At 38.3% G+C, this 14,364-nt stretch overlaps 2 protein-coding genes across 6 annotated transcripts; one reads left to right on the top strand and one right to left on the bottom strand.

The window, feature by feature from the left end:
- Window positions 1-12: 12 nt before the first annotated feature.
- Window positions 13-9,100, bottom strand: c22h19orf44 (chromosome 22 C19orf44 homolog). Of its 3 annotated transcripts, XM_043222618.1 has the most exons (10): window positions 8,960-9,100; window positions 7,409-7,753; window positions 6,445-6,507; window positions 2,219-2,809; window positions 1,887-2,133; window positions 1,725-1,801; window positions 1,238-1,643; window positions 603-692; window positions 285-451; window positions 13-190 (listed from the first exon to the last, which is right to left on the bottom strand). In XM_043222618.1, the coding sequence occupies exons 4-10, from the start codon at window positions 2,690-2,692 to the stop codon at window positions 101-103; spliced, it is 1,551 nt and encodes a 516-aa protein (XP_043078553.1). In that variant the 5' UTR covers window positions 2,693-2,809; window positions 6,445-6,507; window positions 7,409-7,753; window positions 8,960-9,100; the 3' UTR covers window positions 13-100. The 3 variants fall into 3 exon arrangements, with proteins under 3 accessions (XP_043078553.1, XP_043078554.1, XP_043078552.1); XM_043222619.1 differs by lacking the exon at window positions 6,445-6,507; XM_043222617.1 differs by lacking the exons at window positions 6,445-6,507; window positions 7,409-7,753; window positions 8,960-9,100 and adding an exon at window positions 3,468-4,258.
- LOC122327346 lies at window positions 5,235-14,364 on the top strand. 3 transcript variants are annotated; one of them, XM_043222649.1, is made up of 7 exons: window positions 5,235-5,354; window positions 10,799-11,122; window positions 11,297-11,602; window positions 11,811-12,113; window positions 12,304-12,597; window positions 12,677-12,820; window positions 13,989-14,364. In XM_043222649.1, the coding sequence occupies exons 1-7, from the start codon at window positions 5,288-5,290 to the stop codon at window positions 14,060-14,062; spliced, it is 1,512 nt and encodes a 503-aa protein (XP_043078584.1). In that variant the 5' UTR covers window positions 5,235-5,287; the 3' UTR covers window positions 14,063-14,364. The 3 variants fall into 3 exon arrangements, with proteins under 3 accessions (XP_043078584.1, XP_043078583.1, XP_043078582.1); XM_043222648.1 differs by lacking the exon at window positions 5,235-5,354 and adding an exon at window positions 9,552-10,511 and having other exon boundaries at window positions 11,300-11,602; XM_043222647.1 differs by lacking the exon at window positions 5,235-5,354 and adding an exon at window positions 9,552-10,511.

Below are 14,364 nucleotides of genomic sequence, written 5' to 3'. Positions count from 1 at the left end.
CAGATACAGTACTTTTTTTTTTTTAAAAAGAAGTTTATTTAGGCACGTTATTGAAACGATGATCTATGGATGATGCATCCAAAACACTGATCATGTTTATTCAGCTGCAGTGATAGTCTCTCATTTCCTGTAGAACTTCCTCTAAAGCGTCTTCAATACTCAGTTTGGGTGGTCTGTGATTGCGAATAAACTACAACAACAAAGAAAATCCTGTTAATATATTACGAAAACTTTATGCAATTGTATGTCTAACAGCCTCATTTTGCTCTTCGTCCAATCCTTACCTCTTTGGTATCCTTTAATGTGGTGTATTTGTAATCAGCAGGTCCCAGTGACTCGATCACCGAAGTGTAGTGATGTCTGGTGGAGTCGATGAAGGCTCTAGTGAGGTTCAGCTGCTGCCTCAACATGTCGTTGAGTGCGCAAACGGCAGGACTGTATGCCGTCAGGCCTGTCAGCATGGAAAACGGGCCAGTTCAACTAGTACATGAATTCTCGGTGACTGAAATGCTGTTGTTTATAATGACCACTGTATATGTTATGCATGTTCTGATTTCAGGGCCATTCAGATGTAAAGCGTGTAGTTCATAGTGTATACTCACTCTCAATGGCTTCAGCGCTGACTGTATGACTGGCTATTGGGGTGGGGTCCACGTACGTCATGCCCACCGACGGACCGACCGCAGCCATGCCTGGAGAAAAAGTGAGTGGGGCTCACGAAACCAGCTTTCCAGGTTTTTCTAATTACGCTATTGGAAATTTGCAGCAAAATGCTTAAACATTTTTTACGATATGTGTCAGTAAATATAGAAAAAAAACGTATTATAGATAAAAAAGGACTTGAGTTCTTTACCCAAATATGTAAGAATGAAAGTTGTCCTAAACCATAACCCAGAGAGATGCCTCGAATGGAAAAAGTTACAATGCTAAGTTATAAGAACAAGAATGAAAGTTGTTCTAAACTATAACCCTGAGGTTTTCCCCAACGAAATGAAGTTAGAAATATGACCTAGAAGTGTTCTTGATAGTTTTTGTAAGTTTCAATCAAATACATTCTTTTAGAATGAAAGTGGTCCCAAACTATAACCCTGAGGTACGCCCCAAAGAAAAATGACCTAAATGTGTTTTTGACAGGTTCTGAGATTCACCCAAATGTATTTAGGACTAGAACAAAGTGGTCCTAAACTATAACCCTGAGGTACACCCCAAAGAAATGTAGTTATCTGAGTTTTCCTACCAGAAGACCATGTGTAAGTAAGTCCATCTGTCTGAGTCTGTACTGCAGCCTCCTTCACGTGACGGTCAGGACTGGGGTCATGTGTGACCGTTGCATTGGATGAGCTCGACCTCGAACAAGAGTCTGAGCGGCAACTTGATGATGATTGTGTTAAAGTAAGGTCGTGGTCATCATCCTGGGATTTGTATGAGCCGTGCTGGGCCTCACTGATCAGTGAGGCGTCTTTGTCTTTCTCTGTGAGATGTTCAGAGATCTCACTGACACTCCGTGGTGTCTCAGACGGGATCTCGCTCTCGAAATCGCTCTCGTAGGCAGCCGAGGCATCTTCTGGTCTGGGTGGAGAAGCGACCTTTGACGTGTCGTTGGATGACTTGTTACTATCTTCCGTACTGGCTTGTGCTTCTTTCTGAATAAAAAGTGTTTTTTTATTATAATAATAATAATAATAAAAAAGTCAATTATGTTCAGAAATACAATTTTAACGCACCGCTTGTTGTGCGATTTCAGCTGCTTCAAAAGATACAGAGGCAAGATCATCCAGCGTCATTACGTTCAGTTTGAAATCTGGGGGAAATCATCAAGAGAGAAAATGTATTTAAAACACTCAGCTATGTAGTTAAATACGGTTTCAGATGATCGTTAGATTTACCATCCAATGCCGCACTCCTTTCGCTCAGAGTATCGTCAGAATCAAGTGCCGCGGCAACAGGGAAAAGATCGTCTAAAGACCGGATCTCGCTGTGAACTGTTTCGGACGACACCGAATGTTCAGTAAACCGGACTATGCGCGACTCGGGCCTGCTGGGGGGAGGGGAGCGACTTCGATGGCTGAAAACTTTGTGTCTCTCAGGAGTCGGTGAAGGTACGGTGGACTTTTCGCTGCTGCTCTTGTAGAACTGGAGGAAGAGAAAAGCAAAACGGGTTTAGAATGAAAATAAGTCGAGCGGAACGCGGTTAACGAACTCTTAACCGCTCTAATACCTTTTTAACTGGTTGAGGACTCTTCTGCCTCACTGCGTTTGGCAGGGAAACTTCTGATAGGCTAAACGAATCTCCTAGAAGCCTTCGCATGTCCTGTTCATCACTGTCTAAACTGTCTCTCTGTTCCTTGCGTCCACTCAGACCTGATGTTCTCTCAGGAACCTGCTCTTGAGGTGCCGGCGAGGTCCTCTTCTTCAAAAAGCGACTCCCTGTCATGCTCAGATCACCGCTGGACCGGATAACTAAACCGGTTTCTTGTGGTTCAGGGACTTTTGCATGTATAGCGTGGGTGTCGTTTTTGCTTTTCTGGTCGCCGATGCAGTTCTCGATGCGTGCTAGTCTACTCAAAGCAGCGCTTTGTGAACTGTGTCGAGGTACAAACTTAAGTTCATCACCTCCTGTAGGAGCAGATGACAGTCTCTCACCGGTGGCACCTTTGGAGGTTTTCTTCAGAAACCGGCTCCCGCCTCCCATGCTAAAACTCTCCAAGGTGGACGCTTTCACAGGGTCCTGGTTTTCACTTTCTGACGGTGAAAAGACCTCATTCAGGTCCTTGAATGTAGATGGTGACGTGTGCTTTCCAGGGTTTTCCTGAGCAAACAAGAGTCATTGCAAAATATTACAACATTTAATAACAGAATGGGGTTTGAAACAAGATCTGCATAAATCCAAATGGTAATGTATTAAATTAGTGTATCCTAATAGCCCTAACTTTAAAATAATTGATTATTTTAAAAGTTAAAGACCACACTACCTATAGCAGCAAACTAAAACAATGACTGTTTAGCATTATAAATAGCGGATTAGCTTTTTTTGAAGCTTCATAAGATCATTCAATCAGTTTACACCATGGTACAACAAAATAACAACAATCATGGAAAAAATGAAAACCAGGGTTAGCTCAAAATAGAAACATAATAAAGAAAAGAATGACAAAGAATTATATATCGAATAAAGTTAACATTTGGGCTTTTCTGAGAGTTTTCTTCTTAATAGAAATAAATGATGAGTAAATAATTTTAATATCTCTTGTAAACATTATAAAATATACTCATTGTGAATAAGTCATAAGAAGAGAATGAATCGCTCATAATGCGCGGCCTCGGTAAAGTTATCTCTTTGGTAAAAGATGACAAAGAATAACGTGTTGAATTGTGCGCAAATACACCAGAAACGTCTATTAAAGAAGTTAGCATCGTTCCTTTTGATTTAATATCGAAAGTAGAGCAACTGTGTAACACACACTAACCGCGTCTCTTCTGTCTCGTGCTGCCCCATTGTTTGAGATTCTCTGTCCGGAGAGCTGAGCCTTTGCTCGGTCTAGAACCGAGCTCCTCGGTCCTCCACGGCTCCACATCTCCACAAATTAATAAACACAAACCTGCTTGTTAAACTGGACCGCGTTCGCTTTTCGCGTGCATAAAATAAACGCACAATCTCATCGGAAAACCTCGTCTTAACCGAAACTGAGCAAATCACGTTGTTGTAGTATATGTTTACATGTTTACGACGGAACGTTTCGATGGTTCTCCGACGAGAACGCGAAGCTCTACACGTTCACCATGACAACGTCGCGAGCGTTCCTACGTCACCGGAAGCGGATGTCTTTAGTTATTTTTGCGTTGACATAAATGTATTTTATAACGAGTAATTTGCAAGCTTAACTTTAAATACACCCTATGTGACATAAAAATACTTATTTTATTTTTTAAATATTATTTGTATTTTACCAATAATTGTATTGTTTCCCTCGGTGTGTGTTTGTTTTCCTTTAAAGAAACGAGAAAAGGAAAGGAAAAGCACCCATCATTAAAAAAACTATTTTATTATTGTTAATTATTGAAATGTTACTTCTATATTTATTATGTTTGTAAATTAAGTCTTTGTGGGAAAAAAAACAATTAAAGGGATCATATGATGTTAAAGATGAAAGATTTTAAAGATTATTAAAGTATTTGGTTTAACAGAATATGTTGACATGCTTTTTTTTTTTTAAGTTCAGGTACTTTATTGTAGCTTCTCTCTCAAACGCAGCGTTTTCTACAAAGATCTTCCTTCTGACAAGCAAAGTCTGCTCTGATTGGCCAGCTGACACAGCGCATTGTGATTGGACGAGCCCCACAAGCACGAGTCAGAAATGTAACTCTTACCATGATAGTGAGTTCAGCTTTCAAAATAAATGTAAGTCGGTTAATAATGTCATTAATACATATACCATCAGCTGAAGCTCGAAAGAGGAATGAGTCTCGTGACAGACACGTATTTGCAGTATTGTCCTTCTTCTGGTTTATGACATCAGAAAGCCTATAAATCAAAACTCCTGTGAAGGGATTTGTGGTCCACGGTCACATTTTTTAATGTTTCTATGTGGAACCCTTTATGAAAAAATATACAAAATGTTATTAGAGATTTAAAAGCTTCTGCTGGATGTTTGTGATCTCAGTGTGATGTGCTGATTCCTCAGACTCTGTGAAGCTGTGATCCGATTGGTCCTCTCTGCTCTGGTGGGCGTGGCAACTGTCGCCTTTCTGGTTTATGACGTCAGATCCATCACTGATAAAAGATCACCCATACACACAGAAACCTATAATTTCAATAATGTAGTGCCGAGATCCAAAAGCACTAATGAAGGTCATTAGGTCTCTAATGAGAGCGGTCTCAGTACTATGGTACGGTCTGAATCCTCATCGGATCTTCACAGATACAATATTTCTCTAAAAAAAAAAACTACCTTTTCTAGTATCTTTGACAGGAAAGGGAGATTCGAGGTCGGTTTGTAATTGATTAAGTCTTTGGGGTCAAGATGTGGTTTCTCAATGAGATGCCATCATGAAGGTTTTGGGCACATATCCTAATGATGACAGAGTGAGGTAAAGCTCCTCAGAGGTTCTGTAGTGCACTCTCTGATGGGATGCTGTAGCTGACGGCTGCATGATAGTATCGATCAGTAGAGTCATTACTGCTGTGATCTTGGGGCCTAATTCAGCCGCTGTTCTTCCGTTACGTTTTTATGCAGGCCCAGAATTCATTTGAAAATGCATAATCAGCAAAAGCTTGTTGATTTTGACGATGACGAAGGAGATGAACACGCAGATTTTTGGCATCACTATCATGGGTTTGTGGCGTCTGGAGTCCGGTGAGTTCAGTTGCTTCTCTTCTTGTACCATACAATGGATTACTGGTTAAATTAATTAATGCATATTAATATTGACTGTAGAGATGCGATTTGACTCTGAAAACGAGTTCCAATTCAGAAATACCCAACAGTATTAGTGTTGTTAGCTATGTAAAAAAAGTTTTATTTAAATATTTAGTTATGAGCGCTTTACTGTATTTGATTATGATGATGGGAGATTCAGAGACAGACTAAAGCTGGATCTCTGAACATCACGAACGCCAGAAATAACCTTCAGGTCTACAGAGAGACGAAATCTGGGAATCTCAGTCTCACTGTACAGTTGATTTATTTAAATGACATGGAAAAACTGACTTGAGGGGGAGTGATGATGACCAAAAAAGGTTTGTTTATTTAGACATATTTGTTTAACCTTTTTCGTTGGACAGGATATAGGGAATGTCTGTGTGTGTCTATATATAAATATATGTTAAAAAGCATCAAAAACTAAAACATCTTCATTTAACGTATTTTGCACATTTGATTGATGTAAATATCAATCCTTATGAACTGAAACACAAAATATATCTTATCATATATGTTCATAACACAAGATTTTCTTGTTTATTTCTCAAGTCTAAAGCCAAACTGCAAAGAGACAAACTCCTCTTCTTTTGTCGAACCTAGAGTTACAGTTTTCAAGTAATTTTAAAGAGTTTTTCTGTGGTTTTTTCAGAAGACGTTCAGAAGCATTAAGACACGCTCGGATATCTTTGGGCAAATGATTACCAAGGTTTTCCCACAATTAACTTTCCTGAGATTTGTTCTTGTGCGCTTTAATTTAACAACAAATTACTCTCAAGATAAATTAAAAAAATATATATATTTCTTTAGTGACGTCTTGTATACCAGAAACAGCACGTAATGATTATGAGTCCAATCAGACCTGCAAACATGAAGGAAAAAACTAAAAAGAAAAAGAGAACAGTACATAGATTACAGTAACGAATACTTTAAAGCGTACCTGAGCACAGTTAGATTGATCAATGTTCTTGCAGCCTTAATAAATAATATATGTCCATAAAATATGTTCATGAATTTATTTACTTACAGGTCTTTACTATATCATGAATTATAGGAGATTTCCCAACGTTTCCCCCGGGAGGTGCCTTTTCTGAAATAATGCAATAAGAACAGTCTAAAATTTTCAATTAATTTGAACAAACCTAAAGAAAATGTAAAGCATTGGTATTGGTCTTGATTTCACTTTTGAAATCGGACGAACATTCACCATAGTTCACAAAATAATTCTTCGACCAACATTAATTACACAAAAATGTGGTTTTAACCATTTTCTGGACCCATATAAACCAACAAGGCCTGATAAGATGGAAGTTTTACTTAAAGCTTTTATGCTTAAAATGGTTTACCAACCTTCTTTCAGGAAGAACACCATTAAAAGACTCGCTTTAAAACCCTTAATCTGTTTCGACACTTTCCACAGGTGTCCCTCAGGGCTCTGTTCTGGGACCTATTTTTATTTTCCGTGTATATAAATAATTGACGTTCTCCTAAACGCTGCTATCTACCGCTGTGCTCCATCAGCGCTTCGCTATTTAGTCAGCGTTTCATATTGTTCGGTTTCATTTACGTCAACTTAAGCGGTTTTAAAACGCAGATAGAGCTAGCTTAATTTTTCCCTCCGAATTCTAAAGTTATATAATCTTCCTGACATTATATCCTTCCACGGAACAAAAATAGAACATATTGTAAGTTATAAGTTGCCTTGGCATCGTATTTGAGACTCGGTTAACTTTTAAGAGACATATAAACTTAAGATCCAATTGCTACTGAAATAGATTGTTTCTTTTCTTTTAAAGCAAGACGGTTTCTGGTATCTGCTACCTTCTTACCACTCTTGGATTATCGTGATCTGCTGTATACGAATGCCCCAGGATATTGTCTAAAAATACTATTTTTCTTAGCGCTTTGTTTTATTCTGGCTGTAGATATAAAATGGGCCCTGATTGGATAACGATAGGCTAGGGTTAGGACCTGGAACAATCTTCACTCACCGCCTCCGTTGACGTTGACCTGGAATCTCTTGTACACCGTTGCGCCCTTTTTCATGATCTTCAGATGATAGACTCCGGAGTGTTTGGATTCGGTGTTTCTGATGACGAGAGATCCAGTATATTTGTCCAGCTCCAGGCTGTCACCGAATCTCCCGTCGTCGGTGTTATACGTTTCGAAGACTTTGTTCTTCATGTGGATTTCGGCTATGAGCGTGCGCTCGCCTCCGAACATCCACTGTATGTTGTCGCCTTTCTGTATTTCCGTCTCGCCGGTACGCAGAGCAACGTTTTCTCCCTCTTTCACCGAAACCACTTTGACTTTATCCGTCTCTGCACCAAATGCATCTGGGGAACAAACACAAACAGTCCCGAAATCACGTCCTGTGTGTCAGGTATTGCCAGTAAGAGACAAGAATCAGATATAATCTTATTTTATTAAGCAAATACAAAACGCTTAAGATAACTTAGACAATGCAGGATTAACACAAGACAAATATTGACATTAAGAATGGACAAAGAAAGGCTGAAACTTGTTTTTTAGTCTATGGTATAAGCTTTTGTTCTCACTATCAGGGATAATGTTTGACTTTTTAACAATGTATCCTCTAGCTTTTAATTAATTTATGTTAACAAGGGCATTTATTTTTTTTACAGGCTTCATCACAGTGACTTCTTTTGGACTGTGGAGACATGCTTTTGCGCAAAAATCCAGCTAACATTTCCAATTATTTGTCTATTCAATGTGCGTTCTCACAACGACGGACTAATACTAGCATCCTCTAGTATTTTTCTTATTATAAAGTCGGTTTTCACAAAACCATCTGCTAAATAACTTAGCAGCTTAGTTGCAAAAAGCGAAAGGGAATTTGTGATCACGCAGCAGAGAAGCGAACCCACACCAGAGCTTTTCGCTAGACTTAATCACATAATCATTTCTGTTAGCTAACGTAGCTTGTGTGTACGGTGAGATCCGCCTATTTGCGACAGGTGTGCGACAGCTGGTCGCTCGCGGGGTTTTGCCGTCGAGTGAATAAAAACCGAAACTGGTAGTAACTGGTAACCGAGCTGTTTCGTGTCAACAGAATGCCCCTGTCCGGATTAAACAGAAACAAACAGCACTACGCGTCGGTTACCGCCAATTACGAATTTAAAAAAAAAACCGTTGAAAATGACGACCGTTGCTCCAATGAAGAGTAAACACGTTATTTCAAACAGCGAAATAAATCCGGGCCTATTCAAAGACATGAATAGGCCTAAATAAACGAGCAGCCATTCATTTTCAAAGCAAACGGCCTCTAAAACAGTTTTACTCGGTCGAGCATGAACCAATTAAACCTTCCGAGGTCGATGAAAGCGAAAATTATTTCTAAATTGTAACAAAAGCACATAATGTAGGCTTTCCGATCCTAGCCAGCCGAGTCCAAAAGTTACGCCAAAGACATATTTCATATTAATTTTAAATAATCAGTTAGAAATTAATAATCACGTAATTGGTAGTTGTACTATAATTATTATATTTAGGTGAAAGTTAAACGGGTATGAAGCTCTTACCTTTGAAGAGCAGCAAAAACAGAACTATTCTGAAAGTGTTCACTGTATTTCTGTACAGATGTAAGTTTCCAGATTTCCTCAGTTTCTTCATCTCGTCTCCGCTTCTGATTTCTTATTATGACTGGGCAGGCTACACCTCTCTGGGTTAGGGCTGTTTTCGGTTTCTTTTTCTCGGTTATATCCGCGTCTGAATATTCGAGTTTCTCCGTGACATATCAATAATATTTCTGCCGTTTCTCATCTCGCCTGCTCGGCTCACCACGAGGCACGTGACTGCTACTCGATGAAACGTATAAAGTTATGAAGTCCGAGCGATCTGGACAATTATTTCACCACAGGGTGTCACTAAGAACCGCCAATCAGACACAGCGATACTGCGGCGCGCGAGAGACCCGCTGAAGCTCATTCATCCAGATCAGAACCAAATTCAGAACTTTATTTCATTGATTCATGCGTTTGCTCTAATGACAGTCGCAATATATGCAAATAGCACGTTTATGCTCAAGTGAGCGATTGAAGGGGCATGTCGGGACAAAATAAAACTTCAATACCCACAATGCACCCCTGTCATGTTTAAAAATTGTATTATTTATCAGTTGTGTACGTCCACGTTTTTTGGGATTTTCCGTTATTTGTCCACGTGTTACTGTAATATTCATAGGTGGAATCTGAGGAAAGCGCGGGAAAATAAACAACTTCTGCTGGTCGGGTGTGTGAGTGGTTTTCCCTTCAAATAAGATAAGCTCCATTAATAGTAGATGCACGTACGCAATGCGAGTTGAAGTGACCACAGATGTCAAGATGTGAGGATAAATTCTCTATGAGGTTTATTATCTTGTTATAGTTGCATCATATGACCGGGTTAAGCAATATCACACGAGTAAACGTGCTCTTTTCCACGATTGCAAATGTGATATTGCTTATATGCGACAGTTCAACAAACAAGACGGTAATGCCGAGTCACATATTAGACATTATATTGTTTGGTTTTGCTATCCATTGCTTAACAATGAACGTAATATAAATCCGAAGAAGAACACAAGGTGGTGTTTTGTTGCTGAACGAATCAGCATTTTTGAACAAATCGTGCGAGTCAGTGATTCAAAGACTCGTTGATAAACACACTCATTTGTTTCGTTTCTGAATCAGTCAGCCGGTTGAATGAACGATTCAGTGACTCACTCATTGAGACAATGGCTTTCCTGGATGTTTTAGTTTTATATTTAATGTTTCCAATCTTTTATTAGTTTTCACACAAGGCCAAAATTCATTTGAAAACGTAAAATCAGCAAAAGCTTGTCGATTTTTGTGATAATAAAGGAGCCGGACGTGTGAGCGGAAACTGGCTAGGGTGGAGGGGAAGACACAGCAGATAAATATCACACTTCAGTCCTGAGTGCTTTTAGACATCACTGTTGTGGGTTTTCTCCGTGAATGTTTTCTATTACCGAACCAGTTTTGACGAGTTTGTCTTTTCGTGAGATCCGTGGACTGAAACCGGTGAAGATGTTTTGGGTCGTTTCATTGTGTTTGCGTTTGTGGCATCTGGTCGGTGAGTTTGAAATGTGTTTTTATAACTTCACACAACCTTTTACTGAATGGTCCTTTGTGGAACCAAAAATGTTTTTTGTTTAATGCATCGCAGTGAAGAAACTTTTATGAGTGCGGTTGTTCCTGTTCTGGTATCATCTAATAAATTACTAGTTAAATTAGTCAGAGGATTAATGTGAACTGATGACTTTCCGTGCAGAAAAGTCTTGTTATTTGCTCTTGTCAAAAACTCTTGCATACATCTCTTGTCATTGATCATCTTTGGTCTATTATTAATCTGTTATTCAGGTGCGTTTGGTGGTAAAGTGGAGTCGGTGTCAGAGGTGGTTGGAAACTCAGTCACTCTCAACTCTGATCTTACTGAATTGATGGACGGTGATGAGATTCAGTGGAGGTTTGGGAATCAAAACACTTTAATCGCTGAAATCAACAAACAGACCGACAGCACGACTGTATATGATGATGTTCTTGACGGGAGATTCAGAGACAGACTGAAGCTGGACAATCAAACTGGATCTCTGACCATCATGAACATCACAACTCAACACGCTGGGCGTTATAAAATACAGACCAACAAAATAAATAAGAGTTTCAAAATCACAGTAATTGGCGGTAAGTTATTTGACCTGTTTACATTTTAATCAGCGCAAACGTCCAGTTAATAATTCAAACTCCATTTTGCTTTCGTCGATTCGCGATTATATTCAGATTTAAACTTTAAACAGTTTGCTAACCATCAACTAATCGGTTATTACCCACGATCGACCTCGTTTCTGATTGTCACAGTAGAGGAGTCGCTGTCAGTGAAGAAGGGAGATTCAGTCACTCTCAGCTCCGGTCGTACCGAATTAACGGACGATGATGTGATTCAGTGGAAGTTTTTAACCGAAAATTCTTTAATCGCTGAAATCAACAAACAGACCGGCATCACGACTGTGTATGATGATGTTCTTGACGGGAGATTCAGAGACAGACTGAAGCTGGACGATCAAACCGGATCTCTGACCATCACAGACATGAGAATCACAGACTTCGGAGGTTATCGGCTATATTCCAATATTATGGAGATTACGTTCTTCCTCGGTGTCCATAGTGAGTTAAATATCACTTTCATCTATTTTGAATAAATCTTTTTATTTAAAGGTGCAAGGATTAATGACAGCATGTTGCTTCTTTTGTGTCTGTTCCGTTGCATGATATTATTAATGGCAAGTTTAGATATGCATTTCATTTCATAAACCAGCACAAAGTATTTATCCGTCACAAACCCTGTTTGTTCTGTGTGTGTTTGGTGATCTAGGTGAAATATCAGCGATGGAGGGAGAGTCAGTCACTCTCAACAATGATCTTACTGAAGTACGGAGCGGTGGTGTTATTCTGTGGCGGTTTAAAAGTGAAAATGCTTTATTAGCTAAAATCAGCAATCCGAATGCCATCTTGGCTGTATGTAATGATGATGTTTTTGACGAGAGATTCAGAGACAGACTGAAGCCGGACAATCAAACTGGATCTCTGACCATCATGAACATCACAATGAATCACGCTGGAGATTATGAACAATGGGCTAACGAACTGAATGCGATTTTCAGTCTCACTGTCTTTAGTGAGTGTTTTATTGGATTCATGTACTTACTGTAGCACTGAAGTAAATCTAAGCAACGATTTTATTACTTAGAATTACAAAACAATATTTTTCAGCTTCATATTAAACTGTAGTCTTGGTTCCTCTTAATGTTTTTACTTCATCTGATTGAATTCATCTTAATTTCTCTTTTATTCTCTCATGTTTTCAGCTCGTCTGCCTGTTCCCGTCATCAGCAGTAACTCCTCAAACTGTTCTTCATCTTTTTCGTCATCATCTTGTTCGTTGTTGTGTTGGGCGGTGAACGTGGGTCATGTGACTCTCTCCTGGTACAAAGGAAACAGTTTATTGTCCAGCATCAGTGTGTCTGATCTCAGCATCAGTCTCTCTCTACCTCTGGAGGTGGAATATCAGGATAAAAACATCTACAGCTGTGTGATCAACAACCCCATCAGAAACCAGACCACACATCTGAACATCAGCAGACTCTGTCACACGTGTTCAGGTACAGCAGAGCTGATATTAGCTGATGATATTAGTGTTTATTGTCTGATCTGATCTCAGTGTGATGTGTTTATTCTCAGGCTCTGAACACTGCTGTGGTTTTACTGAAGCTGTGATCCGATTGGTCCTCTCCGCTCTGGTGGGCGTGGCTACGGTCACTATTCTTGTTTATGACATCAGATCCAGAAGAAATCAACGAGATCAAATACACGTTCACACAGCAGGTACCTGATTCATATTGTCATTAAACGCAAACTGTTGTATATTTGTTGTATGGTTTGATTTCCAGGAAGTAGTTTTACTTTACTTGGTTTATAATTCCCGTATATGACTCAAGACACACACATCTTCCTTTACCACTGCTCTACATCTGTCAGAATGTATTTTATGATCTTTATTAATAAAGCTGTCTCACTCTGAGGTTCAAGAGTCACTCGCTTATAGTTTTATTACATTATTACACCTAGTACATGAAGACACTATGTACATATTAATAAGTTCAGCATGGCACTATATATGCAGAGGTTTACCGTATTTATATTTGTCAATTTAAACCTACATTATTGTAAGCTTGCGTGTTTTTTCAAGTGCCGCTTAAACGATTAATCAGACCCAAAGTAAAAGTTTTTACATATATATATATATATATATATATATATATATATATATATATATATATATATATATATATATATATATATATATATATATATATATATATATATATATGTATGTATATATATATATATATGTATATGTATGTATATGTATGTATATATATATATATATATATATATATATATATTTATGTATACTGTGCACATTTATTAAGTACATCTAAATACAAACACATGCATGTATATATTTAACAAAAAATATCAATTATATTAAATATATTTATAGACATAATATCAAATATAAGAAAATACTTTCAAAAATATACTGTATATGTGTTTTATAATATATACGTAATAAATAAACACAGTATTATGCAATGAAAGTTTTATTTTGTACTCTATTAATTGTGTTTGATGGCACTTTTCTCTTCTAAAATATGTTTTTACATCTATTTAATTGCTTTTTTGACACTACTTTTTTAGTAAACCATAAACTATAGGCTTTACAGCAAAAAAAACGTGATTGCTGTTCATCTTACTGCCTATTTTTCCTAATATTATTATAAAATCACAGAAAAACCGAGTGGAATAATGAAGTGTTAGTAATCTTTCTTCTCTCATTTCATCCAGAAGGCGACGCTCTGGCCTTCGGTTGATGTGTTTTTTAAATGTTTTCGCATGGCTTCAGTTGCTTCTGTTCTGGAGCCATGTTATCAATTACTGTAAGATTATTCTTGATATTTTTGAGTAAATGAGCTGATTTTGTGTTGGCCAGATACGACGTGTGTGCAACAGAGCCTTTCTGAGAGGAGACCAGCGTCTGGTTCTTTTGAAGCTGACTGCTTGTAGAACCAAAAGTGATCTGGATGAAGACACAATCATCACAGGGAGGAACCTTTTATCAAATATTGCATGATTTATTAATATTAGATCTGATGATTCTACGTTGTGCCGACCACAGCACTCGGGACTTTGTTCCTCCTTTCCTTTGCCTTTTCAAAGCATTTGCTCATTTTCGTTTTTTCGCTCCACAGTGAAATTTCTTCTTTTAATGCTGCAGCAGATGCACTGTGCTTTTACTGTCTCTATCTCTGAGATTATTGCACTATACTGAGACTAAAACAAGTCTAATAGTGCTGTTAGTAATCCTA

This window comes from Puntigrus tetrazona, chromosome 22 (genome assembly GCF_018831695.1).
Source record: "Puntigrus tetrazona isolate hp1 chromosome 22, ASM1883169v1, whole genome shotgun sequence".
Lineage (NCBI taxonomy): Eukaryota > Metazoa > Chordata > Actinopteri > Cypriniformes > Cyprinidae > Puntigrus > Puntigrus tetrazona.
The sequence above is the reverse complement of the archived record's forward strand: the minus strand, read 5'-3'. Positions and strand labels throughout refer to the sequence as shown.